The sequence below is a fragment of the Cryptomeria japonica genome, chromosome 2 (assembly GCF_030272615.1).
Source record: "Cryptomeria japonica chromosome 2, Sugi_1.0, whole genome shotgun sequence".
In the NCBI taxonomy this organism is placed as follows: Eukaryota; Viridiplantae; Streptophyta; class Pinopsida; order Cupressales; family Cupressaceae; genus Cryptomeria; species Cryptomeria japonica.
The window spans coordinates 555043137-555069845 of record NC_081406.1 but is presented as its reverse complement, the minus strand read 5'-3'; the positions used below and the strand labels follow the sequence as shown (position 1 = coordinate 555069845).

The window sequence follows — 26709 nt, the reverse complement described above, 5'->3', positions numbered from 1 at the left end:
AGTTGGCATTTTAGAAACTTTTAGGAGTGATATTGGGGTTAAGCAAGGGTGCCCACTATCCCCTACGTTTTTTGGCTTATATATTGACAAGTTGGAAGAGTGGTTAAATTTGCAAGATGACAATGGTATTCGCTTGGGTGAGTTTGTGATAAGGCTTCTTCTTTATGTGGATGACCTCATTTTGATTGCTAAGTTGACTCTTAGTCTACAAGAGCACTTATATACCCTTGAGCATTTTTGTAGAGTGGTGGGGATGCAAGTCAATCAACAAGATGTAAGTCTTGGTTTTCTCTAATAAAAGAAAACAAAATCGACATGAGTTCTATTGTGAAGACAATATTCTTGAAGAAGCAATAGATTACAAATATTTCGGGATTTACTTCAACAAAAATCTAAGTTGAGAAGGTTGTAGAAAGAAGATAACTTTTGGAGGATGGAAAGTGTTTTATGCTCTTCAAAATAGATGTAGAGAGGCAGAGCTATGGGATTGATAAAATATCCAAACTCTTTTGGGCTTGTAGGCTTTCGGTTGTACTTTATGGGTGTGAATTGTGGGTCAACAATACTTCAAATTCATAGTGGAAGCAAATTGAGAAAATTCAAAACGTTTGATCACAAGGAAGTTCAATATTAGAAGTACAGTTTCTTATGATATCATGTTGAGTGAAACTGGGATTGCTCCTATTGAATAAATTACTATGGTGTGTCTCATAAGTTTTTTAAAAAGAATAAAGCAAATGGAAGAAGCTAGATGGCCTAATGTTGTCTTCAATGACTTATTGTGCAAAAGAAAGAAGACTTTGGATGTGGCATAACAACAATTGGATGAGTAAATAGAATATATACTTGAATACATGCCCCAAGAATAGTAAAGAGATAAAGGCTTTTACTATGGATAAGTTCTACAAACGTATTTTGGATAAAGGGATAGGGAGAATTAAGAATTATTATATGAATGAATTCAATCCTTCTTTGATCATCATAAAAAAAGCGTACATAGGAGCTAATATCTTGTAGAGGGTCAAAATTCTTATTGCTTATTTAGGAACTGACTCTCATCAACTCCATTGTGAAACCAGGCATTGGTAAATTCCAAAAGAAATTTGGGAAGAAAGAGTGAGTATTTTTTGCATGCCTCGGAATGTGGAAACAAAAAAGCATTTCATTTTAGAGTGTGATGTCTTCAAGGATAGTAGGCACAAATATGTGCATATCTTGACAAATGGCTCATGGTATAATTTATTCAACGAGGGATTATTGAGAAGTTAGAGGCACTCATCATGACCTTGCATAGGAAAATGATGGAATTGCAATAGTTGGTTTGATCAAATATGTTGTCTCATAGGCTATGTTTAGCCTTGTAGATGTTAAAATCTTCTTCTTTTTACTATTATATTTAAACCAAGAATGTAAACACTTTAACCTTGCTATGACGGATTACCCCAAAAGCTATGTTTAGCCTTGTAGATGTTAAAATCTTCTTCTTTTTACTATTATATTTAAACCAAGAATGTAAACTGGTTAACCGTTTTTCATCGAGTCAAAAAAAGCTAGAAAGACAGTCCTACTATACCATAAACTCTAACCCCGTGAATATTAAAATTCACCGTTCGGTCTTCACCTAATCAGCGTGGACTAGAAGTTAAGATGCTCTTGTGTTAGTTTATGGGTTTTGTCCATGCCTTGATTAACGTACCAGAAAACAAAGCATGTGACACGCCAACATGGTTTTTGATAGCGAGGTGGCTTCACAACAAGATGAAGATGTATTCCTTGCTTCGTCGAGAAGACTACCAAATTTACAAAAATTAGATGAAACGTTAAAACTATGTGCCCCATGAGAAACCCGTTGCCTATTAAATCATTTAGATGGCCTCTCTCCCGGATGTCTACGTCATACTAAATTCTGTAGTAAAAGTATGTACGACAATGATAGGATCAACATTCTACCCAATTCTACTGTAGGATTGAATCTCCAATACTTTTTAATAACATCAATTCAGCCTTTCTGATTGACTTCTGCATACGAATCATATTGCAACCCAAATTGTTAGCAGTGGAATCAGATGATATAGGATATGAAGTGATCTGTCCCTTATAGTTGAAATAATCCCGGGCAGGTGTGGAAGAATTGTTGTTGTATAGGATTCTTTGCATTGTGGGAAAATGAGCTTTCAGGATTTAGAAGCAGGACGGTTATTGCCCATTAGGAAAGAGGCCGCTAATGGGAAGCAGGATTTCTCTCAGGCCGTGGCAGCAGGAGTTTTCCAGGTCAATACAGCGGTTTCAACCTTTCAGCGGCTTGCCAATACCCTGGGCACACCGAAGGATTCTCCCGAGCTAAGGGAGAAATTGTAAGTTGCTCTCTGTTTTCACTTTTTGTTTTAAGACTCAAACTTGCACCTTGCACCGATTGAATTTCCATTTCTGTGGAGGGCATCCAACGGCTGAGCCTTACGTTAAACATAATTGAACATGGGTTTCTACTGACGAGTAACATGATTTCACGGTCACCTAACTTTCTAATCTCTTACAAAAAATTCTCCAATTAAATTAGCCTCCAAAATCGTAAGGGAGAATTTTCACAAAACAAAATTAAGGCAGTACCCAGCAATGTAAGCATGCTTTAAAATATAAGCTGCTAGTTGTAGGTGGCCTGGGAGGTATCATGTTGAGCCATTGGCCAAGTGGGTAGAACAAAAGCCAGGCGTTGGCAGAGTTGGTATATTTCTTCTTGCAATTAGGTGTAGTACGTGGGTCACCACGATTGTTTGTCATCGTGCAACTTCTGGACATTCCACGCTGGAAATTCTCCCCAAATGCTTGGTCTAATCAATGTGGGTGAGCTTTTGAACTCTGAGTCTTTACAGCTCAAAACCAATAAAACATCTAGATGCGTTTGCAGGCTTGGGAAGTCTATTGACATAAGCCCTGAAAATCTCCATGCTCAACTAAGACCTTGAATCTGTATAATAATTAGTGATTATTCAAAGGAGTTTCAGACTAAAGTTTTCTCTCTGTTAGATTAGAGAATATTAAACTAGAAATATGTTAGCTCTTCATTTCTCTTACAAGGTGACGCAAAACGGAACAGTGTATGGTAGAATGGTTCTTCAAATCATGAGGAGAAGATCCCTCAGATCTAATTAGACCTAAAACTAATCCTAGACTAAATCTATACACTGAATTTACAGGTATACACACTATACAAGATTTTACTGAAGGGTTTTGCATGAATAAATAATTAAGTGCCTGTGTTTTTGACATAGATACATGTGCTAGACTATTAACAGTAAAGCCCTACAGATGAGGTTTTTAGATATTGAAGAAGATGAACTATCTAAACACAAACAAACACCACAACTTTCGGCTAGCTAAATCAAAGACTAGTATTCTGCTACAAACAAAATTGAAAAACTAACAACATAGAATTAAAAAAAATAAGCAACTAAACTGTATTCAAATCTCAATTCAAACTAACAAATATCGTCTATACAAAGGTTGACTCAACACAATCTCATTTCAGTTTATTTACTGAAATTACAAACATAAGTTTCAGCCTACTTAAGCTGAATAACAATTTTGAATTTTTGTATCATAAGCCCAGTTTCAATTCTTAGTAAGAATTTATGTACTCAAAGCATCTATTTATAAAGTTAAAATAAACAACTTTTAGGGATTTAAGAATACTAAGTAAATATCAATAAAAGTATTGCATTAAGGCAAACCTATTCAAGAGCTGTAGAAAAAACAGAAAGAAACAAATTTTAAAGCATACCTGAACTGAAATAGCTTATAAAATACAACTTAACTAAAACAGTCTAAAATAGATCCTTATCCGTTGCTTGCAATATAACATCGAGAATAATTGTAGCCAGTATTAGAATATTTAATTATATTTTAGTCACCTATATTATATTTTAGCTTTTTAGTTAATTAGCTTTTAAGCTTTATTTAGCATTTAGCTTTTTCTTTTTAATTAATTAGCTTTTAAGCTTAATTTAGCTTTTAGCTCTTTAATCTTTTACTTTAACGTTATGTTCTAATTATAGAACATCGTCTTGTAACCTCTATATATACGTGTGTATATCGTTCAATGTAATCATCTGATTATTGAATCATTCATTCAATTTATTTTTCAGCCAGATATGATTACTGCTAAAACTAGTAACTTGCACATGAATGTCCATTGGGAAGTTTGAAAGTTGAAACAATATCTGTACTACAATCCATCATGTTTTCTGAAGAATTCCAAAATTGTAACTTGAGACTTGATGAAATTAGCAACAAAAATATGGAAGCCACCACAAAATTTGCAATGAAGAAGGTATCTAAACTACTGCTGTATTTGAAAATCCATGGTTATTAGGGGTTGAAAACATACTGAAATGATGACTAATCCCCATAGATCTGACTGAAGCAGGCCCTAAACAGTAGCCTTTACACTTAAAAACTTCCCTGTTCAAATCAGACACACTCGTTGCATGTCGTAGACACTTTGGCAGAGGTAAACAGTGGCTAAATCCTATCACTCGTTCCTATCTATTGGGAAGAGATTTTGGATTTGTTTTCCGACTTCAAAACATGGGAGGAAGTTGCTGATGATTGAACTGGCAATAAAACATGCCAGAGGAACTTGGAGATGGCTAAGCCATTAGACATTCATGCCCAAACTCAATCTTTGCTGATTCAGACCTGGGCACACATAACTTACTCATTTATCATCCTTTTCTCTTCTGTAGACATTACTTATGGGCTTGCCACTTGAAATGTGTGCGTGAATTGCAACACTTGCTCTGTTTTATGTCTTGGCACAGATCACTTGACTGCATTCAGACAATCATATAAAACATTCGTGAAGACATTCAGATGATCAAAGACTGCACCTTATATTCATTCCTTTGATAGGTGACAAAATAATGATGCAGTGAAAAACAAACTTATACATTCAACATTATGTTCAGCTTGATACATATTATGAAATACAACGCAGACTCCATAATTATTCCAACCCTTTCCCCTTTACCAACCGTGAATAATTACTCCCTTGGCTTCATGGGCATTGGAAGGAAAAGTCAAAGTTCTTGTGTCACATCATATTAACAAAGGCATAAACAACTCCCAGGAGATTGGGTGGGAATCACACTACATCAAAGGGCAAAAGAGTGGCCTGTATTGAAATTAAATCTCAGGGCTCTAATCACTGTTTTTATTGCTATATTCCACAAGGCTTAAGGTTTCTGTTTAATATCTGCAGCAAAATAGTGTCACAACATTTATAAATAGTTTCCACAATAAAAACTATCTTTCTTCTTATATCAGGCCCCTATGACACTTCAAAACCTTTCTGAAAAGATCTCATGGTGCTCAAAAGCAGTGTTTAGATATCAGTCACCCTAATAAACTTTTAACATTGACTTCCCATGATTTAGATTTCGTTTTCAACAACAAAACTAATGGTTACAAATGTATTGATAAACAGAGAGTCTCTCCAGGCTTTTGCAACATCCATACTCACACATGATGATCCTCATAACTGTGGTTTCAACAGGTTTCAATTAAACTAGAACATTCCATTCTAAGTTTTCTAAAAATTAGTAATGTCATCCTTGGTAGCAATTTTATATGGATACTACAGAAATCTGTTGTCATTATAGTAACATTAATGGCTATTAGTATTACAATAAAAGTTATGTCACTGTTGATGTGTGTTTTATTACACCTTGAACACAGAATAAAATACTAAGTATTCTATCCTCTCGTGAACAAGGAAACCTTATATGCTAAACAATATGATCAAATAAGGCAACCCCAAGGTTTCTTTAGTCATGTCTTGACGTGCAAATTGGATAGACTCAATATTGTTGTTTGCACAAAGGGACTTACACAAGGATTCTATTAATTCCCTTCCATAGGCAACTTCAACAAAGCAACTGGAACTTCCTTCTACACTAACTCAAATTTAAACAAAGGACAAAAGGGAATGGGCGTAATGTTGCCACCTTGAAATAGAATCTAATGGTCAATATTAATAATAAAATTAAAATAAAAATATAAAAGAATACAATTAAATATAATTAAAATTTAATTAAGCTAATAAATGGTCAAAAGGCATGAAATGATAAGTTGTGACTCTCCCAAATATGAGTTATAAAAGGGAGAAGAGAACTCATTTGAAGTGGGTGACAATTTGGGAATCAGAAGTGCAGATTTGATTGTGAAAGGTTGTGCCCCTTTCAAAGGGCAGAAATAATGAAGAGTTGCACTCTTTCAAAGGGTGCTAATGGTGAAAGGGTGTGTCTCTTGCCAAAGGGCATATATGATGAAGAGGTGTGACCTCTCCCTCAAATTGAGAGATATATAGGAAAGAAATCAAAAGCAATTAGTGACATCACCATTGATCAGATCAGAACTGTTATTAAGTTACAGGCAGTAACATCCTTACTCTTGATGGTATGCATGGGGATTTGATTAATGTGTATACTTAATATATGAAGCCTCATAATGTTCTTATGCAGAATGTAGTAGTATTATTATTAATATAGACTGCAAGATACCAATATTCGCACCCTTAGGAGAATCAACCTGCACAGAAAAGATCTAAAGAAATAAGAATCGAAGGATTCAGATTGGATATTTTATATTCAGCAGTTCGTCTGATTACCACAGTTTGGTATGAGTTTTATGTGCATAGCATAATAAGTGTTGTAACAATATACTTATGTTTCTGCATATTTTGATCAACATTACACTGTTGTTATGATTGCTCATATAAATCACAGTAAATATTAATCTGATTTAATGATACTCTGCGGCCAATTTATTATATTTAGAATAAATTCCTTCATATGTTCTGAATATTCAATATACCCAATCATGGTAAGAGAAGGAAGGGATCCTAAATAGGGGGAATGGTGTGGGGGTCACCCCTAAGCATGCCACCTCACATGTATGGCAGGGTCCACATGAGGCCAGAGGGGGGTGAAGGCGCTCTGCCTTTGGGCTTAGGAGGGTCAGACTTAGGGCACCCTTTTGGGGTAAATCCTTATCCTCTCTACCATGGTGATAGATGGAATCATGTGAGTGGGAGAAGGTGGCCTGATTGAGGGGCAATGGTTGTAAGACACCATATCAAGTTACCCGTCCGTGGCTTGATTGGGGGGGAGCGGTTGTAAAGACACCCTATCAAGTTGCCCATCCTAGCTTGCTATCATTGGGGTTCCTTTAGTTAGTTAAGTAACCTTGTAATTAATTGGTTTTCCCTTTTAAGGAGATAAGGGTACTCCCCCTCTAACCCTCCCTTATTGGCTTAGAGTTGTAATCTAGGGCATTTTACAAAAGGGGACATTAAAAAAGGGATAGAAAAATCTAAGATAAAAACTAACAATGCAAGAAATGATTGCCGACATAGTGAAACCAAACCAAGCTTTGCTTTGCCATGAGGAAACAACTACACAAAGCTGGTGTGATTTCCAAAGGGTACGCAAATGATATTCAAATCACCTATGCACCTCAACACCATGAACAATGAGTATAGAGCAATTGAAGTTAAGCTTTCAACATGAGTTCAAACCAACCATGCACTGCAATTTGCAATCAACAAATTTTTAAATTGTATGAACATATAGGCTTCACCATTAATCAACAATAAGATCTTCCATTCAACTAATCAACTCCATGTCAAAAAATCTAAAACTTGAGAAGTAGAAACAATGCAACATGTTGAAACTCATACAAAGATCTACCATTTCTTCAATGAAATCAAGTATTTATTTTGACATATTCTTGGCAACAATTTCTTCTCCTCCTCTACTACTAACTATCAGCTTCTATTCTTCTATTATTAACCTTTACAAATGAGAAGGCCAAGCCTTATATAGACTCCCAATTACAAATGAAGGGCCCAAATTAATTCTAAATCAATGGCCAAGATTTGGACAAGAAAACCCTAATGTGGGGTAGTTACAACTATCACCACTTACATTTAATATTTGACCAATGATATAATTACACAACTCTGGACACATGTTCTTTGTTTGAATGTGGACCAATGAGAGATGGGGTAAGTTATATTAATTAATATTTAAATGTGACTCCACACATCACTTGCTCCTCTTGGAATGATTCAAGTTTAGTACATTTGGACATGTCGACATGGCATCACTTGATTAGTTGAAAATGATTAGGCACCACATCAGCATAGATATCTCTTGATATTCAACATCATCCAATTGTTTGATGCGATGGCTTATATTCCCAAATTGCATCATCTTGATCAAGTCTCTAACTTAAACTATCTTTTTTCCTTGATCATTTTATCTTCACATTTGGGAATCCTCCTTGTGTTCACTATCCTTGACTTTTATTTTCTCATCCTTGTCGTGTCTTGAACTTGTCTTTCCTTCATTTGTAGTATCTTTCCTTGATGCTTTCTTCGAATGTGGATCTTATCTTTCTTTTGAAATGTGGATCTTCACGTTGCTCACCATCATTCCACGCTTCCTTGCATCATTCCTTGGATCTTGAAATGCATTTCCTCAAGTCTTGATCTTCTTGTCATAGTTGAGCAATCCTCCATATTGTTGAGTTGCTTTCTTTGATCTTGCATTTCCTCTTTGGAAATCCAAGGTCATTGTAGAATCCTTCATTGTAAAGCAATGTTGTTCTTGAAAAGCTCCTTCTTTGTGCTGTAATTGCATTGCCGAAATTGTAATGTCATGTGCTCGTGCATTGTGATGTCATCTTGTCTTGATTAGCTTTGCATTCACCTTCATCTTGAAAACTCTTGAATGTTGTAGAACCTTTCATGTTGTAGGGCAATCCACCATGTTGTGGTTGCATTGTTAAGGACCAAGGCTGTGAAGTTCTTCATCTTGCACATGTGCTTCTTGTCATTGCTTGCATTGTGAATTCCCTCTCCTTGTTCCATGTAATCACCCCTTGCATCGTTGGGACATCTTACTCCATTGCTTTCCATCATATTCTTTGTAATCATTCCTGACAGGAGAAAGATAAATAACTTAGATTATAATTGAAAATGAAACTTTTGTAAGGTAAATATGATAGAATGAAAGCTCAAGTCCTACACTAATTTATGTTGTGTAAAACAATATCAATAATCAACATCATTAATTTACACAAAGTCACACTACCAACACTTTCCTTCGTTTTTTCATTATTAATCCTCCATTCTTTGTCACTCAACACTTGGTTTGAAGCCTGATTTTCCATGACAAACACTGATCTCTGCTTTAATTAGCGTTTGTTGCTGTTGAATTGCCTCTGATCTGCTTTTAATTTGCTGACTTCTGAATCTCTTCCAGTGCTTGTTTAAATCTTTCTCATTTTTCTGCTCCTTAATTTGGCTACTGTAAGAAAAGCCATTCATATATGAATTAAATAAACATGCTTTGGCAAAAGATATACAATACTTTCAATCACAAAACCCAAGAAAGTTTGATCCCTTCATGACACCTAACAATCTTAAAATCCATGAGAAGTCTACAAGATACACAAATTAAAGTAAACTTTGAAACCCTTGAGACCTAAGATTCCCAAGGAATTTAAAGATACCCAGCACACACTTGATAAACTAAATCAAGGCTTCCAAGGCAATCACTGAAGCATCAATCTAAACTCAATGCAACATCATTATAGAATCATGCAACTAAACTATCACAACACATCACCTACTCAACATGTGATAAGGCATTATCATCAATCTGCAACTTCATCATTACGTGCAATTGAAGCACTCACTATTGTTAAACTCTGACACACACACACACAAGCGGAATTTGCAAGAAGTGCAACACAATCAATTTGCAACATCATTTGATCTACAACATCCCCCCTGAGGGAGGAGAGAGTAACAAATACTTTATGGAGCCCCCCTAAATGGGAAGTCCCAAAACAAATATTTGAACGAAGTAGTGATCATCATTGTAATAGTTGGGTAACATCCTTCAGATTTTTCATCATCACAAATCTACAATTCAGATTACCATACCACAGTAACATGTTTAATCTAACATAATACAATATCTATCATAAATATAAATCATTTATCAAAGTACCCATTGTCAATCCATCTTAGTCACTCAACACAGTCCCCACTACAAATATGGCAAGGATGTAACTTCTGCCTTGGGAAATGACCATGATACAATATTTTTCATCATTTTATTATGGTATTCATTGAAAGGGACCTTTAATAATAATCCCACAAAACTCACACTAGTACACTTAAGTTCATATAAAAGAAGGAAACTAGTTAATTGGATTCCTGCCGCCTATCTATGAAGAGATTCTATTGCAGCATAAAGATATTTTATTGGAAAGGGGGAATTATTTTTACCAAGGCAGATAGTATCATCTATTTGGAATAGAAATCGAATAAGCAGATCAGCAACTCAGATCATATATAAGAATCAATGAAGGAGATTGTTCATTGAATCAGCAAAGTCTGAAATGTAACCAGCAATATAAATATTCATATATAATTCTAGCAACTTGCTCAAGAATTATGAAATAAGACTATTCAATATAGCAAATTCCTTAACCAATCAATTTAGAATTTATGGAAGTGTCTTGCAAATAGGAAGGATGGTCCTCCTTCCAAGTCCACGAGAGATGAGAGGATGGCCCTCCTCGCATACTCTTATCAAGTTGGCCAAGAGGTGGAAGGATTGCCCACCTTCCATGCTCTTGAGCTTGAACAAGGAGGATGGCCCCCCTACAAGGTGAACTGGGAGTTGTAAGGATGGCGCCCCTTACATGCTCTTGGCAATATTGAGGATGGCCCACCTTAATATTGCTATTTGCAAGTATTTCTAAGAAATTCACAATATGATTGGCTATGAGAAATATGCCATGATCTGAATGTTAATGATGCTATGATGTATTGATTTGAATACTAGTGATGCTACGATGGATTGATTTGAATACTAATGATGCTTGTGTGTGTGTATATATATATTAATTAGGTACTATCATAATTTTTTTATATCTAATATTTCTAATATCAGTTTTTAGTGATTAGTATTGTTTGCAAGCCTAAAAACAGGAATATCCCAAAAAGGGACATTGCAGAATTATTGGTCAAAAACATAGACCATGACATGACAATCTTGCAACTAAACAGGGGAACACTATAATTGAGATATTGAGTAACACACAAAGAATGATTGATTGACAACAAAATGGACAAGAAGCAGTAAGAAAATTGAGTTTCATATGGGTGCCAACAAAATGGATAAGATCGCTCTATACCCCCCTATTTTCTAGTATATTACATCCAAAATAAGAAGACTAAGAAACAAAATGCATTAGAAAGCCCCCGGCTGACCAAACTGTACTGAAGGTTACAGAGCCTAAAATTGCAGGGTATTGAATCCATGGTTACAGCCCCATAACAAGGCACATGTTAACCAAGAAAGCAGAAGAAACCCAAAAGAAAATACCTTCAAGCAAACTTGGAGACTGAGAATTTTTGACACAAATGCATGTAAGTGTATATTTATCAGAAAAATAAACAGCAAGGAAAAGCATTGAATCTTTTTTTCAACAACTCGAATCCTTCATTATATAAACATGAGCGTTGAATTGTTAACAACTTTTACCTCTCTGGTTATATCAGATATTAAGTAATTCAAATTTGAATGTGATGTAATTGAGTTTTCACATATTTCATTTTGTGCATTTTATTTTTCTGCCTTTTTAAGTTTAAAGGTGCTAATATTTTTGCTGTGGCTTTGCAATTAACTCCTAGACCGGTTGATTTGATATTCACTTTATAAATTCTTACCATACCACACAATATTTATACAGAATGTTTGCTCTGATTTCCACTTACCTTTTATGGTGCCTTACTATGATGGGCAGGCATAAGACTAGGCAACATATTGGACAGTTGGTGAAAGATACATCAGCAAAACTTAAAGCAGCCAGTGAAGCAGATCTGAATGTGGAAGTTGGCGTAAGTTCTGTTTTGTGATATGGAAAGGTTTTGCCTGTTTCCAGTGATAAGTCTGGCATTATTTTCAGTAGTTCCAGTTTTATTGGTCTAACTCTTTTGCATGAATTGTGACAATAGTGGTTATTTTGCACAATTATAAAGTTGTCCTAAGTTTGTGCCACTGAATACATCATTATATGCAAAACTATCAGAAATTTCATTTTTATATATTTATGTTAAAAGCCAGTTTGGTAATATTATTTTTGTTCTTCATTGGTGTGGTTTTCTGTCTTATTTGTATTTATGCTTGTCTTTCTAAGCTGCAATTACAATATGCTTTCTACATTGCATGTTAGAGTGACCATTCTACATGATAATATTGTGAAATGATGTCATCTTTCTTTTTTGATACATTAAAAAAATTATCATATTAAAAGAGCATAAATGCCATTATTACAAAGAAGCTTTGTTAAAGATACAATTTACAACTAAGATTCAGGTCACAGACTGACGATCAACAAGGGTAGGTGGTAGGAGAATTACATATCCTCATCAAAATCATTATCAGATTTAACCTCAGGGGGTTGATCAGTGTTTCTGACTTGCTGGCCTCTATGAAAGATCCTCTCAAGACATCTCAATTCATTGACAATAATTTGAAGACTTTCTCAAACATCCGCCACATTTTGAAATGTGTCGTATTTGTTAGGTCTATCTGCTTTGTTTGATCTGAAGTCTACTCTTCTTTCTTCACAACACTTATGTTTAAAGGATTTCCAATTGCCTTCTTGATTTGAGCTAGATCCATCTAGTAACTTCTAGTTCCTCTTCAGTTTAGCTTGTTCTTCTCCTCTTTGAAGGAAACTTTGGATGGGGCTGATTGCCCTTATTTTCTTTCTCAAGTCTATTAGATTCTTGATTTACTCTAGGTTCCTCAAGGAGCCTTTCTAGATACCCCTTTAAGTCATACCCTACTATCATCCTATCATCCTTTTCCAGCTCTTCAAACTGAAACTAAGTTTATTTTACTGTATCTCCACCTTCTTGGATAGTAACAACCTTTTCTGTTTCCCTGCTGTCCTTGATTTCATGGCTGTTGATCCTAGCTGTGTGCTTCGTCTTTGTTTTGATAAAACCATCTCTATCTGTACTAAATTCCTCTTGGCTTTTTACAGGCTGAACAATATTCTAAGTAGCTAGGCATTCGCTTATTAGGTGGCCATATTCATGGCAATCTCTATATCTTCAAGGTAGACTTCTATATTCAAAGCCTGAATTCATTCAAATTCCCCTACATTCAACGTGTATGGCTGGATATATCAATTACCACACCTAAGGATTTTAGAATCATCACAAACACACAAGGGGACCAAAACTCTTGAGGAAGATCATAGATGCATATCCAAATTGGTGTTGTAGAAGGATTGCATTTGATGGCTTAAACCCATTTGTTAGTGCTTCATAAAAAATCCACTATTCTAGAAAAAATAAGGGCCTCTGCTGAAGATTCTATCTCAGTCTGATTCAGTGGTAAAGATGACAATGAAATATCCTTTAGCGCACGAACTAAGTTCGTATTCCCCCTTGGTTTTCTAATTCCTCCACACCCAAGAATGCAAATCTTCCGAAGGGAGATGAGCTCCAAGGAATCTGCAGATTAAACTTTGACCATTCAAAGAAGATACATTTTATCTGAATTCCAAAACATCAAAATTGATGATTGGTGATCCCTCCAAAGCTGGCATGCAAGGATTAGATACTCTCGTAGTTTGATCCAGCTTCTTCTTGCCTCCTATTGCCATGATTGTATCGATTTCCTTCTCAAGCATGTATGGACCAGATCCAGTCAGCATCGTTAAAGGATTGATGGGGTGGGGGTTGGGCAGTGGGGGGTGATGGGAGAGGGGATGATTCCCCTGACTTGGGATCGTGGGGAAAAACCAATTAACAAAGATCTCCTGAGACATCCAAAGCAAAGTGCAAACCCAACATAATCAATGAAACCAACAAACACTAACAAAACTCATTCTGATTGAAGTGAAATGCTTTTATTAATTGATGTTATCTTCACTTCTGAGTGGATTAAGTGTTAAATTCTGATTACTTTGGTCCAGTATTCATCAAAGTCAGTTGTTGAATATCTGACATTTTAAATGTTTTGTGCACAAATAGGCTAGCAAGAAGATAAAAGATGCAAAGCTTGCAAAAGATTTTCAGGCTGTCTTAAAAGAATTTCAGAAGGCACAAAGATTTGCAGCTGAACGTGAGACAGCTTATAAACCTTTTGTTCCCCAAGCAGTTCTACCATCAAGGTGATTATAAGCAGCATTCTAAGTGTTATTTCATTTCATTAGTATTTGTTTATTGATTCTTTATGCTTGCATTGGGGTGGGATACATTTCTAGAAAACTTTGAGATTGCACGGCTTTTTTTTTCCTAGTGGGAAGTTTTTCACATGCATTTCTGCTAAAGATATTTCTGAAAATTTATTCTCCTATTGTTTTTGGCAGCTATGTTGCTAGTGAGTTGAACTTAAGCACAGACAAATCTAGGGAGGATCAGGCTCTCCTTGTAGAGTCAAGGAGGTATTTTTCCCCCAGGGGCTTATTAATTAATACATATGCATTTCTTGGATGTGTTAATGCAGCTATTTATTTACCTTGATTGTAGCATCTGTAGGTTTTTCTTCATATGGCCTCATGTTCGCTTAAGAATATAATATTAACTTAGGTCAGTCAAGTGAAATCCAAAGAGCATAAATTCTGCCTCATTTACTTTACACTGTTACAGTCTACTATAATGGTTTCAGATTGAGAGTTTGTGGCAGTTTCCAGTTATGCCTTACATTTATATTAAAAATTGTACCAGAATTAAATTTTGTGGCATTTTTTGGTTGCCATACCATTTGTAGATTTTCTATTAAATTTATCATCATTATAAATCCGTGATGAAAACATGATAAATTTGTTGGAAAAAGTTTTGGGTTTTAGCAGTTGCATCCTTTTCAAAATAAGTTTTTGTTGGTGTGTAGTGCAATATTTAATTAAAATGTGAGTTGGAAAAAATCCACAATTAGCACTTGGTGGTTCTCACTTTATACCTGAAATAAACATTTTTTACGCCTAAGTAGTGATAAAGTGATGGGATTACCTTTGCAACTTTAGTTGCATATGATGTTGAATTTTGAGAGCTTCTGGATTTAAGTCCTTTTGCTTCAACATTTCTGGATCATCAGAGTGTGATCCAAAATGTTAATGCAGAAAAAAATACAGTCAAATTCACAAGTTCTCAAAATTTATTTTCATGGACTGTGGAAAGAACATGCCTACCATCTGCATATTATTTTTACAATTACAATATCTGATCATATTAACTCAAAGCTCATACTTCATGACTGAGAAATCATGCCTATTTGTAATTATCCTCTACATGCATGTTATTTGCACCTATGGAAGGATGGGTTTGTTCATAGATCAACAGTTTTTTAGTTTCTACAAGATTATTTCAACAAATTATTGTGTCATTGTCTTCGGTGACAGTGACATGGTTATCTTATTAGTTTATCCTAGGGTAAGTTATTTTTTATGCCAGTAATACAAAATATGTTGCCATTCGATCATTATTTTCAGTGAGGATTCGAGTATTCAAATTTCAACCTATTATAATATTACTTTTTTTTTATTAAAGGATTCATCCAATAGAATGCCCCAAGTGGCTCTTGGTCCTAGGCACCGTGTCACAATCGCTATCTGAGAATTTGTTCACGTTATAACTTTTTTGCAGCACCATTTTATGTGACTTGCTATTTATGTTACTACCAGATGGGGAATTTCTAGACAAGTATGTGCATTCTCAGAAGACCACATTTAAACCGATGAACAAGAAATGTTATTCTTTCAACATTCACGTGTCCCAATGTTTGAAAAATAAAACCGAAACCGGCTAACTCAACCGGAAGGACTCCCATAACGGACTCTATAATATCTGAATTAGTAGTGAAGCTAGTGATCTGAGAATGCATAATATCTTCAAAAGAAAATTTCTTAACGTTTCACTTACTTGATTGAGACTATGATTGAGACTATGAAGTATTTTGTCTGGACAAATTATTCCTGGCAGATGAAATATAGAAATACAGAAGTGCAGAAGACTGAAACGTGTGAAGTTTAACTACAGCTATAGAGATTCAAATTTGAATTAGCAAACTGACAAATACAACTGTGTTTGTAAACAGATAGGTCATTTATCTGTTAGAATGCATCAAATTACTGAAGAATTGACTTTGTAATTCAATTTCTCTGTAGTAACTGGACGAATTACACTTGTTGGGAATTCATTAAATGTGAATGTACTTAATTGAGTTTCCAAGAAGCAAAACTAAGCTTTCACACAGCCTCACTAGAATGATGTATGCAATATGAAAGGAAGAATAAGTTGTGTTTTGCATGGAGAGTACATTCCACAAAATAGGTGGGGGTATGTCCATGTAATGTTGATGCATGTTGTTGTGACCTTTTCACACATCGCCCCATTGCTAACGGGGACCCCCTCTTTGCCAGCTTTCTGTGTTGTTAGGTTAGGGTTTTGGCTGCTTAGTGGGCAATTTTGCGTTTTCTGTGCCCGAGTCTCGGAGTTTTGATCATGCCTAGTGTCATCTAGGGTTTTGAAGTTACAGGATCAAGTTGCAAAAGTTGATATTTTAAGGATTGTAAGTTTTGTCTAAGTGTAGACCTATTGAGCATTAACGTGTTTTTAAACATGCGCATCAGTGATTGTAAAGTGCCAAGATATTCACAGACCTCTTGGAGTTGTTTTCTGGCTCCTAAGATATTATTTAAGTTGGTTTCGCACTTTATTCCAATATTTTCCTAGCGTTTCGCTCATATTTTTGGAAAATTAGTCTAAGTCTAGTGTAAATTTAATGTTTCTAAGTGATTTTGAGTGGTCAAAATGATAAAATCCTAAGGGAAATTCATATTCCAAGGGTTAAAGGGTCAAATTTCATGCTAGAGGTGCTTTTCCCCTCACATTCCAGACTACCCAACCCATTCCCCCACTCAAAATCCATACTGCACATGGGTTTCCCCTGAAATCCATACTGGCTACTATTTTCCCCCATTGTTTATCCATACCTGGGTCGAATTTCCCCTGGAAGTGTTAAAATTTGGCTAAGTGTCAGGAATTATCCAAACTGCCATCGATTTTCCACCAGGAGTGCGGACTGGAGTGCGAGGATAATTCCATGCCTGGGTCGATTTTCCACCAGGATTTTTGTGACAACTAAGTGAGGATTTTTGTCCGGATTTCCATCCAGACAAAGGTCGATTTTCCCCTGAGAGCATTTGCAAGGATTTTTGTTCGGATTTTTATCCAGACTGAGGTTGAAATTCCACCAGGGAGGTTTTTTCCAAGTTAAATGAGTTTTTGAGTGTGGATTTTTATCCAGACCTATATCGAATTTCCCTTGGGGGTGATTTTTGCAAACTAGAGTGGATTTTTGTCTGGATTTTTGTCCAAACTCACATCGAATTTCCCTTGGGAGGTTTTTTATGTGCATTTTGATGAAGTTATGCATGGATTTTTATCCAAGCATGGGTCGAATTTCCCTTATGGGGTGAATTTTGACATTTTAAAGAATTTTTGAAGGGATTTTTCAATCCCAACCCAAATCGATTTTCCCTTGGAGGCTTTATTTTGGATTTACTTTGCAATATTTTAATAAATAAGCTCCATCTTAATTACTTTTAAATAATGATTAATGATTATTTAAAATTTAAAAGCAAATTTAATAACTTGCAAATAATTATTTAATATTCGAACCTTCTAGAAGCAAGTTAGGTTTTCACCAAGCAAGTATTTATACAAGTGTTTTATCCCACATTGCTTGTGTGGTGAAAGTGAGAGGTGAAAGCAAGTATATGAGAGGAGACTTAGCATTATTTTATTATTATTTATGCCAGGTGTCTCTATGAAAGCGATTTTTTTTCTCCAACTTGGGCGAATTTTTAGCAAGGCGTTTTTGTGAAGTGTGGGATTGAGGATTTATTTTCCTCCATTTTTTCCAGCTTGCTGATCTATTCCCCTTGGCTGCCATTAAAGACCAGTTTCAGAATTTCGATTTTGCTAAGTTTGGTGATTTTTTCAAACTTTAGCATTTTTTGGTGAAAATTGGCAATTTCATGATTGGAGACTTGGGCGTTTTTTCCTCCACCATTTTTGCTTGCTGTTCAGACCTTCATTGCTGCAGATTGCTGCCATTAACAACATTTTTCATAATTCTGAAAATTTCGATTTTGTTAAGGAGGTGATTTGATGCCACATTTTGATGATTTTCATGCATTCTTGGTGGCTGCCATCATTTCCAGCCTGTTGATTCGCTTCAGATCTGAGGTTTGCTTCAGATTTTGACCTCCATTAATGGCTGCCATTAATTTTCAGACTTAAGTTTTTATTGCCCAGCCAATTCCAACTTAGGCAATAAGCATTTGGAGGTGTTTTATGAAGTTTTCTGTGCATTTTTTAGACCATTTTATCGCTGTTGCAAGTCTGAAACTCCATTGTTAGGCGGTTGTCCTCAAAAATTTTCATTTCCAGCCACCTAACCAATTTTGGCGAATTTGTTTGGGGTTGTTTCCTTGGCAATTTTTCATCATTTTCAGGGATTTAAACCACTTTGCAAGGTGTTGGTAAGTCTGAAATATCCAATTTTCAGACTTGTCCTCAGAAAACTAAATTTTACCAGCCGTACTTACATTCCATAAAATGATTGTTTTGATCATTAGAACTATTTTTTATCAAAATTATGCACATTTTGAAGATTACAACATGTTTTAAAAGTCTGATTTTCAGGTTGTCTTCAGAATTTTGACCTCCATTGTTGACTGCGGAAGGTGTCTTAAGACATTCATTGTGTGAAAACACAACCTTTCACACCTTTCCTTAGTTATCATCAATCCGGTATACTCCTTTGCATTTTAGCTTGCATATTTTCTAAGCATAAGGAGGTATTCAATGAATTTTATGGAAGGCTTACATGCCTTAGTGTTGTCACACTTTTAACTTAATTGCTAAAATTTACAAAGTGTATGGATTATTTTCCTTACTCCATGCTCTGAATTAATTAAATCTTTAGAAAGTCAAGAATTTTATTACGAATATTTTCCTAAGTCTAACTTCGAGCTTCGTACAGGTGCAATGTCAAAGTCAGGATATAAGAGGAAAGAAAAGAACTGCTGAAGACTGGATTTTATCCAGAGTTTAAGATTTCATCCAGATGGAAGGAGATCGCTAATACAAACATGCATTTCCTAGACTTCGACCAAATGCAGCGTCGGATGTTCGGAGTCAGAGATCAGGTTCCTTCCCCAGCATATGCGAATATTATGAAGAGTGGCATTTTCCATGCCGCTGGATTTCCACAGTCCATACAGTGCAGTGAGCTTATCCTGGAATGTGCATGATGTTACGATCCGCTCACAAGAATGATCAAGAGTCCTAAAGGCGTTGTCATCGCCTACCTTGCTGAGGATGCCATTGCTGAGGTGTTTGGAATTCCACGCGGAACAGACATGAAGGATGTGACCAAGGAGGATTATGCAGACAGATACACGAAGAAGATGGGTGTATGTAAGAATTTAATTAACAAAGAGTGGATGATTGAGCCTAGGTCTCATCATTCCAAGGCTCCCAAGACACTTATGTGCATAGATTTTAAGGAGGAATATAGTGATTTGATATTCCTACTCATAGAGTGATGGGGATGCCGCCGGGAGCAATATTTGATGGATGGATGTTCTACCTCATTCAGGATTGTTTGAGAGGAACACTAGTGAATTGGTCCAAGATTATAAGTGACAACCTGGATTTTCAGCTGAGGAATGTAGAGCGGTCCAAGTCATTCGCCATGACTTCCTACTTGGTGTGCCTGCTTGCACGATTTGTTTCATACAGAGGATTAATATGCAAAGGTGAAGTCGGGAATGGGGAAGGACAGTTTAAGAGTTATGAATGCTACACCCAGCTGAGCATGCATAGAATTGAAGACTATAAGAGAGTGAATGATGCATTCACTATGTACATCACACGGATGCTGCAAGGCGGAATTCACAGAAGATTGTCCAAGGAGGCAACAGAGCTAATAGAAAAATATGGATCGTGGTATATACAGTTTCCCACTTTCACATACCTCAGGATTCATGGGTTTCAATCTGAACCCTACAGACTTCCTAGGTATCCAACCGACAGAATGATATTGTTGGAAGTGGTGAGACAGCTTCTAGAGTTCGATGTTATCCAGAGAGAGAAGCACAGGATAGGAATGACATTCCCTATTTTAGTTGGGAAGATGTCAGAGGTTTGCCAATCCGCCATAGCCACTAGCACTGCAGGTGAGGAGCTTGCATTCTATCGATTTGCTACATATAAGAAGAGAGAAAGATTCGATCCAGACAAGAAGGTCGGAAGGATCAGAGGAGAGAAGTTCACTCATAAGATTGACATAGAAGATTATTTGGCTAACCTAATGGACAAGCAAGCAATGAAGAGAAGAATGTGGTCCAGAATGTCAGTGGATTTCATGAGGAAGTGTGGACTTTTCCTCATTCCTGATCAGGTATTAGATGATAGAGATTATACACATCCACAGTATGAGAGTGAAATGAAGAAGGCAATCCTATTGCCTAATTGGTCAGAGTCAGAAGAGATTGACCTGAATGTATTGATGATAGAGGTCTTGAATTTCTCCCGCCTATGGGTGGATATACAGATGAATAAGTTAGTTGACATGGGTGTTCCCTTCACTTATGAAAGGATGAAGCCGGAAGAGTCTACTTCCGAGGATGATCAGAGGACTATCATTGATGTCAGGATTCATGCAGACGAAGGGAGTCAAGCTCCTAAGAGAAGGAAGAACACGCCAGGAGAAGTCAAGGCCAGAGGGAAGAAGATTGAGGAGGTGAAGAAGAAACAGAAGACTATCACTCCACTTATCATTCCTTCACCCCCTCCTAGTGTCTCATCAATTGAAGTGATTGAAGTAACATAAAATAATAAGGAGACTCAGCAGTGTTCCAACACAGTGATACTACCAAAGAATACTTAGTAATTTCATGCCACAGCGACATCTGCACCTCCTGAGGAGAATGATGACCAGTCGGGATCCCCTGTTGTCCTTTTGGAAGTTAGTTTGGGAAATGAGGTATATGATTGGACCAGGGATAATCCTAATGACAATGATGATGTTATTTCGGCATTGAAAGGACTTGATCAAGAAGTATGTCTTGATGATGGTATGGAGATGGCCGCTATTCCTGAATGGCTGAGGAGAAGTATGGAGAAAAGTAAACAAATGATAGAGGTACAGCCTATTGATGATATTGATGACTACCTAGCTAGGAGTGCTAAGGGGAAGGAGCCCAAGAGAGCGGAGATTTTGTCGCACATAGCTAGAGATGAGATAGGAATGCGGATTGCGCAGATTGTTGTTCCTATTGCAGGCGTGACAGCGGACATTGCTACTCCTATGGATTTCTAGATCACTTCAGTTGCTCTTGGTTGTACATCCACAGAGCAAGAATTTCAGGAGATTGGTGACAACCTCCAGGCAATCAATGCAAGGTTAGACAAAATGGTTGAAGAGAATGAAAGGTACAGAGAAGAAAATATTAGACTCGGAGAGTATATTACAGGGACAAGGCGTGGAGATCCCACCCTTATTTCCCCTATTGTAGTTGACCATGGAATACATTCACACTGCGAGGTAGCAAGAGGTACACACTCAGAGGTGGAAAAGTGGATTGAAAGCACAAAAAAAAAGGCAGATGATTTCCTTACTCAGTTTGTTCATGCATATGATAGGACAACAGGGCTTATATTCAAAATCCAGTATTTTGAGGGAGTTTGGGAAGAATTCCGGCCTATTCAAGACAAGACTATTCCACGCCTCCAAGCATTGAAGAAGATTCCTAATTCCACCTTGGTCAACGAGAACATTGTGCACAGTGGAGACATATATGATTTCCATGGCTGGTATTGTGCATTAGCCTTGAAGAAATCAACTTATGAGAACGCCCAATCGAGTTGTATGGAGATGGAAGGATTAATTCAGGACATTCAGATGAAGATCCTTGCCTCAATTGAGGAATTATTGGGTGTTGATGTTAGTGATGCTAGTGGTTTACACTTAGCCAAATTAAGAGACAAGATGAAATTTATGTATTTTTGCCAGTTAGACTCTTTGCGGAAGAGTCAGATTGATGACTTGGTCTCTTTGTTGATTCATGTTCATAATTCGCAGAAGCTTATGCCAGAATGGGGGAACACTTTGAATGCTTGCTCGGATTCATTGGATGTGATTGATTTACAGCAGGATACCTTGCCTAGCATTTCTATGGAGGAGTTAGATTCAGTATTGGGTAGATTCTTGGAGTATGCTAGGAGAGAGAGAGAGGTGTAGGGAGGAATCTTCTAGAAGATTCCCTATATGATGCCTAGGTATCTTTTCATTGGGCCATATGTTGGTGGCGCCATTTTTTATGTAACCTTAATTAGGGCAATTCTAGGGTTTTGTTGGCATGATCTCGGTCTTTGATCTTAGATCAATTTGGGCCATCCATTTTGTAAGAGACTCTATATATGCCCCTTTGTCTCTCATTTGTAAGAGAGAGTTTTTGTAGAATTGTTGGTATATGCTACAGCTATTTGAATCCTAATCATTGTTCAATTGTTGGTGATTTTGCTCTTCAAGTGTTGTATTTGCATTCATGGTTCTCAATTCCTCCAAGTTAGATTAGAATTTAGATTAGAATTTATTTTCATGTATGTTAGATTAAGTGGAAGATTTGTTGAATTTATTTGTGTGGAATCCTTAGTCCATACCACTAGCCTCTTTCTGCTGGTAAGTGCGCCTTGTGTGGTCAACTAGAATTTGAGTAAGCATAACTTCAACTATTACGTGTCCGTTGACAAGCATCAACTTGGATGGTGTCAACGTTTGATGGTGATAGCCTGAAAATCTTTAAGTATACCTTAGACGATTGCACTAAGCTTGTGTCAATACCCGATTGTGAGACCTTGCTTGGTTTGATTCCATTATATCCATTCATCATTCCTACATTCTTAGGCTTAGAATAGATTTCTTAAACCTTATTCTTTTCCTCCCTTTTTTAGTAAGAAGTAAATTCAGAGCCTTATTGATAAATCTTAAGTTGTCAGCACACCTATTCCACATCATTCATGATAATCCAAACATTTGCGTAAGTCCCCAAGTGAAACACAGCAATTCACATCAACCACTGAACTTACCCACTCGTCAATACCTGACATGTAGAAACCTTGGAATCATTTTAGTTGATCTCATTCTTAGCATCTAAGGTGATTTTGTTCAAGAGAGGGTAAATTACTTTGGTAATTTATTCTGTATTGTTATGTGCATAAAAACACATCAACACATGTCAAGATTTTTACAAACCAATGCATCATTTAAAAAAATTACTTAAGGAAAAAACCTTCACCTTCAAACTAATTAATATTTCATGTCAACGTTTTAAAATAAACATAGCAACACAATGCAGTTACATGTCTTAAAATAGAAGATAATTTTACTCCAAGCAGCAAGAGAAGTAACTCACTAATTTGTCTTTTTCCTTTATTATTTGCCTTGCTAAAGATACCTAGGAAATTTAGGTACCTTAGAAGCCTTAAGGCTTAAATAACTGATAAAAAGGTTGTCACCGATAGATTAAACTCAGGACCAACAAAAGTAAGCACCTTCTGACGCATTACCAGTACGCCTGCCTTTGAAATTCAAGTCATTGACGTATACTTAATAATAATATGCTTCTTTGGGTTCATGCAGTTTCCATATGACATTTGGTGATGGTAGATGTTGTCATTTTTAATCATTTTCCCCTCTACTGGTAGAATATAGTAGTGGTTCCATCCTTATTTCTATAAACTTTGTCTCAGCAGGGTAAAAATAAATCACTCACCAGAAACCACTGGCATGTTGATCACAACATACAGGTGGTTTATGCTTCTCCAAAATAAATTGCCTTCTCTTTCACGGTTTGTAGATTACATCATAAGACTTGAGCCTTTTGCAGATTACGTCTTAAGACTTTATTCTTCAATAGTCCTGCAGTCCATCTCTTAGGATAGATCATTTATATTGAAATTCCAATCCATACCCTCAAATTTCTCATACTTTACAGAACAGGAGATAGAGAGAATGCTCAAAATCCTCTCCCACGGAAAAGAGAAGGCAAAAGAGGGAAAAGAGAACCAAAGGAGGCAGAGATGAGATGAAGCATGGCTGAAGGATGAATATGGGACCTAGAAATGACAAGATTGCTCTAGCCAAGTCCATCCCAATCTCAATTGCTAGTTCAATGCGCCAACAATTCCATCGACAATGAAATGCTAATGAATCATTCTATATGTGTGTTACACATTATGTAGTAGTATGCATACCTTAGTTTATGAGCGAGGATGTTGTGTGCACTGCAATTTGACTACATTGTTATTTTGAACTCCATGTTAACATGCATGCTTATCTTGATGTATGTTATTTTAAAATGTTTTAGACAGGAAGTTCTTCAGCTACAAAATGATGTTATCTTTAATGAGGTCATTATTGAAGAACGAGAGCAAGGGATAAAGGAGATTCAGCAGCATATTGGAGAAGTAAATGAAATTTTTAAAGATCTTGCAGTTCTAGTTCATGAGCAAGGAGTCATGATTGGTAAAGAGTGCATTTTTGTATATATAATTGGTGTTTGTTTAATAATGAGTTATATTCCTTAACATGATTATTGATTTTTCAAACCAGATGATATTGACTCCAACATAAATGGTGCCCATTCTGCAACTGGTCAAGCAAAAATTCAATTGGCCCATGCATCTAGGGCTCAGAAATCAAGTTCTTCTCTGGTAAGTGTTTGGTTTGCACCTCTTAATTATTTCTTGTTAACCCAAGACAATGTACTATTACAATATGTTGACTTTCAGTTTGTTGGACCATGCAGACTTGTTTGTTGCTGGCGATTTTTGCTATGGTAGCATTCATTGTCATCATAGTCCTTGCAGCATAATTGGTGACACATTCCCTAGAACAATTGGGATTCGATTCCTATTGTGTCAAAGCTTTATTAACTCCACCGCTGCAGATTGGTTTGTGTCAATCTTGGATCTCTCTTGAGATCTCCTGGGTACAACATTTTGATGTACCTGAAAGGTTGGGGTCCTTTGTTTTGTATCCCATGCAACATATTTCTTTAGTTTTTTACAACTGGCAATTGCCACAGGTTGCCTCTGGATTAATAACATCCCGATTCATGTTGCGCTTTGATGGAGATGAAAAAGCTAATTGTTTGTATAATAGTCGGTCATTTTCGAAGTATGGAATATATATATATATATCATTCTTAAGACTACTCGCCACATTTTTTAGTAATGCCTTGATGTGATAATTTGTGCAGTTGCAGTTCTTCTATGGAGTCATAACTGACAAATTCCTTTTACAGGGGTTCTCATATTGGATAATTAATTGTCTCGTCTCTTCCTCATGTTTTTTAATGAATGATTTGTTTCGTTTTCTGCCTGCTTGAAAAACTTAAGACTTCGGTGATTTGACTTGGCATAGAATGCAGTTTTTCATTGTTGTTCCTGTTACTTTTTAATTCTCGAAGAGATTTAAAAGAAATTGTTATCCTTCTATGTTGCATACAAGTAGCATGGTAAGGTTGTATTAATTGATCTTTATTGTTCAGGCTAAATGATATACAGGTTTGGAGTGAAATCACTGACCCATTTAACAAAACTTGCATCTCTTTCAAACTCCCATGAATAGCACTAAGTCACACACTATGGTGCTATATTAGATGTGCTGGTTTTTATTTGACCTCACAAATGCATTCAGGTTAAACCCAAATATGCAAAGCAGATGTTTTAATTTATACAGGTTCATATTTATCTTTGCAACTTCTTTTGAGGCAAATTGGAAGCAAATACCATTTAATTTCCCATATATAATTCTATGTATATTAAATGTTTAATGATTAGGTTTTTGAAATTGCATTTCACAAGGCAAAAAGGCATTCCATGTATTTGATGGTTTCATTTTCACTTGTTTATGCTATTTTGGGAAAATGATATTATAAGCTTCTAGCTCTGTTTAAGCTTGACATCACATATACGAGAAAACTTCAAATTCCAACACAGATTACTAGCTATCCAAAGAAGTTCATATATCATGCAAAGAAAACAGAAAAGTTATTTTAGCATATCAGTTGATCATAGTTTCATACCTTCATTGTTGTTGCGTAGGATTAAGCATCTTAGTGCAAAGAGCTAAACTGAATTTACTTGTGATTTCTGTTTCCCAGCTTCTGGTGTATATTGAATGTTGAATTGTAGCAATTTATTGTAGGTTATATTTTGTCATTAGCTGCATTTAGGGCAGGGCCGATATTATATTCATGTTAATTGTGGTAATTCCATGTATATAACACATTAGAAGCCATTTTCAACCTGTAACAGGAGAGATCATAATCCATGGCTGCATTACTTGAACTCAAAATTGACTAGGCAAACCAAAAGAATGAATGGAATTCAATTACTTTGGATATAACTGGGAAAAACTTGGGGCAAAAGTAGACACTATTAAAAAACTGTTGAAATATTCAATATATAAAGGGGAATTCTTTTTATTTATTTTTGTTATCATGTCAAATACAATATATATAGAGATAGATTTA

At 36.1% G+C, this 26709-nt stretch overlaps 1 protein-coding gene across 1 annotated transcript; it reads left to right on the top strand.

The window, feature by feature from the left end:
• The first annotated feature begins 1775 nt into the window (after positions 1-1775).
• On the top strand, positions 1776-25549 carry LOC131038039 (syntaxin-22). The gene is made up of 7 exons (XM_057970313.2): positions 1776-2354; positions 11884-11977; positions 14129-14268; positions 14467-14541; positions 24538-24695; positions 24783-24883; positions 24979-25549. Exons 1-7 carry the CDS (start codon positions 2167-2169, stop codon positions 25042-25044), a joined length of 822 nt encoding a protein of 273 aa, XP_057826296.1. The 5' UTR covers positions 1776-2166; the 3' UTR covers positions 25045-25549.
• Positions 25550-26709: the final 1160 nt, after the last annotated feature.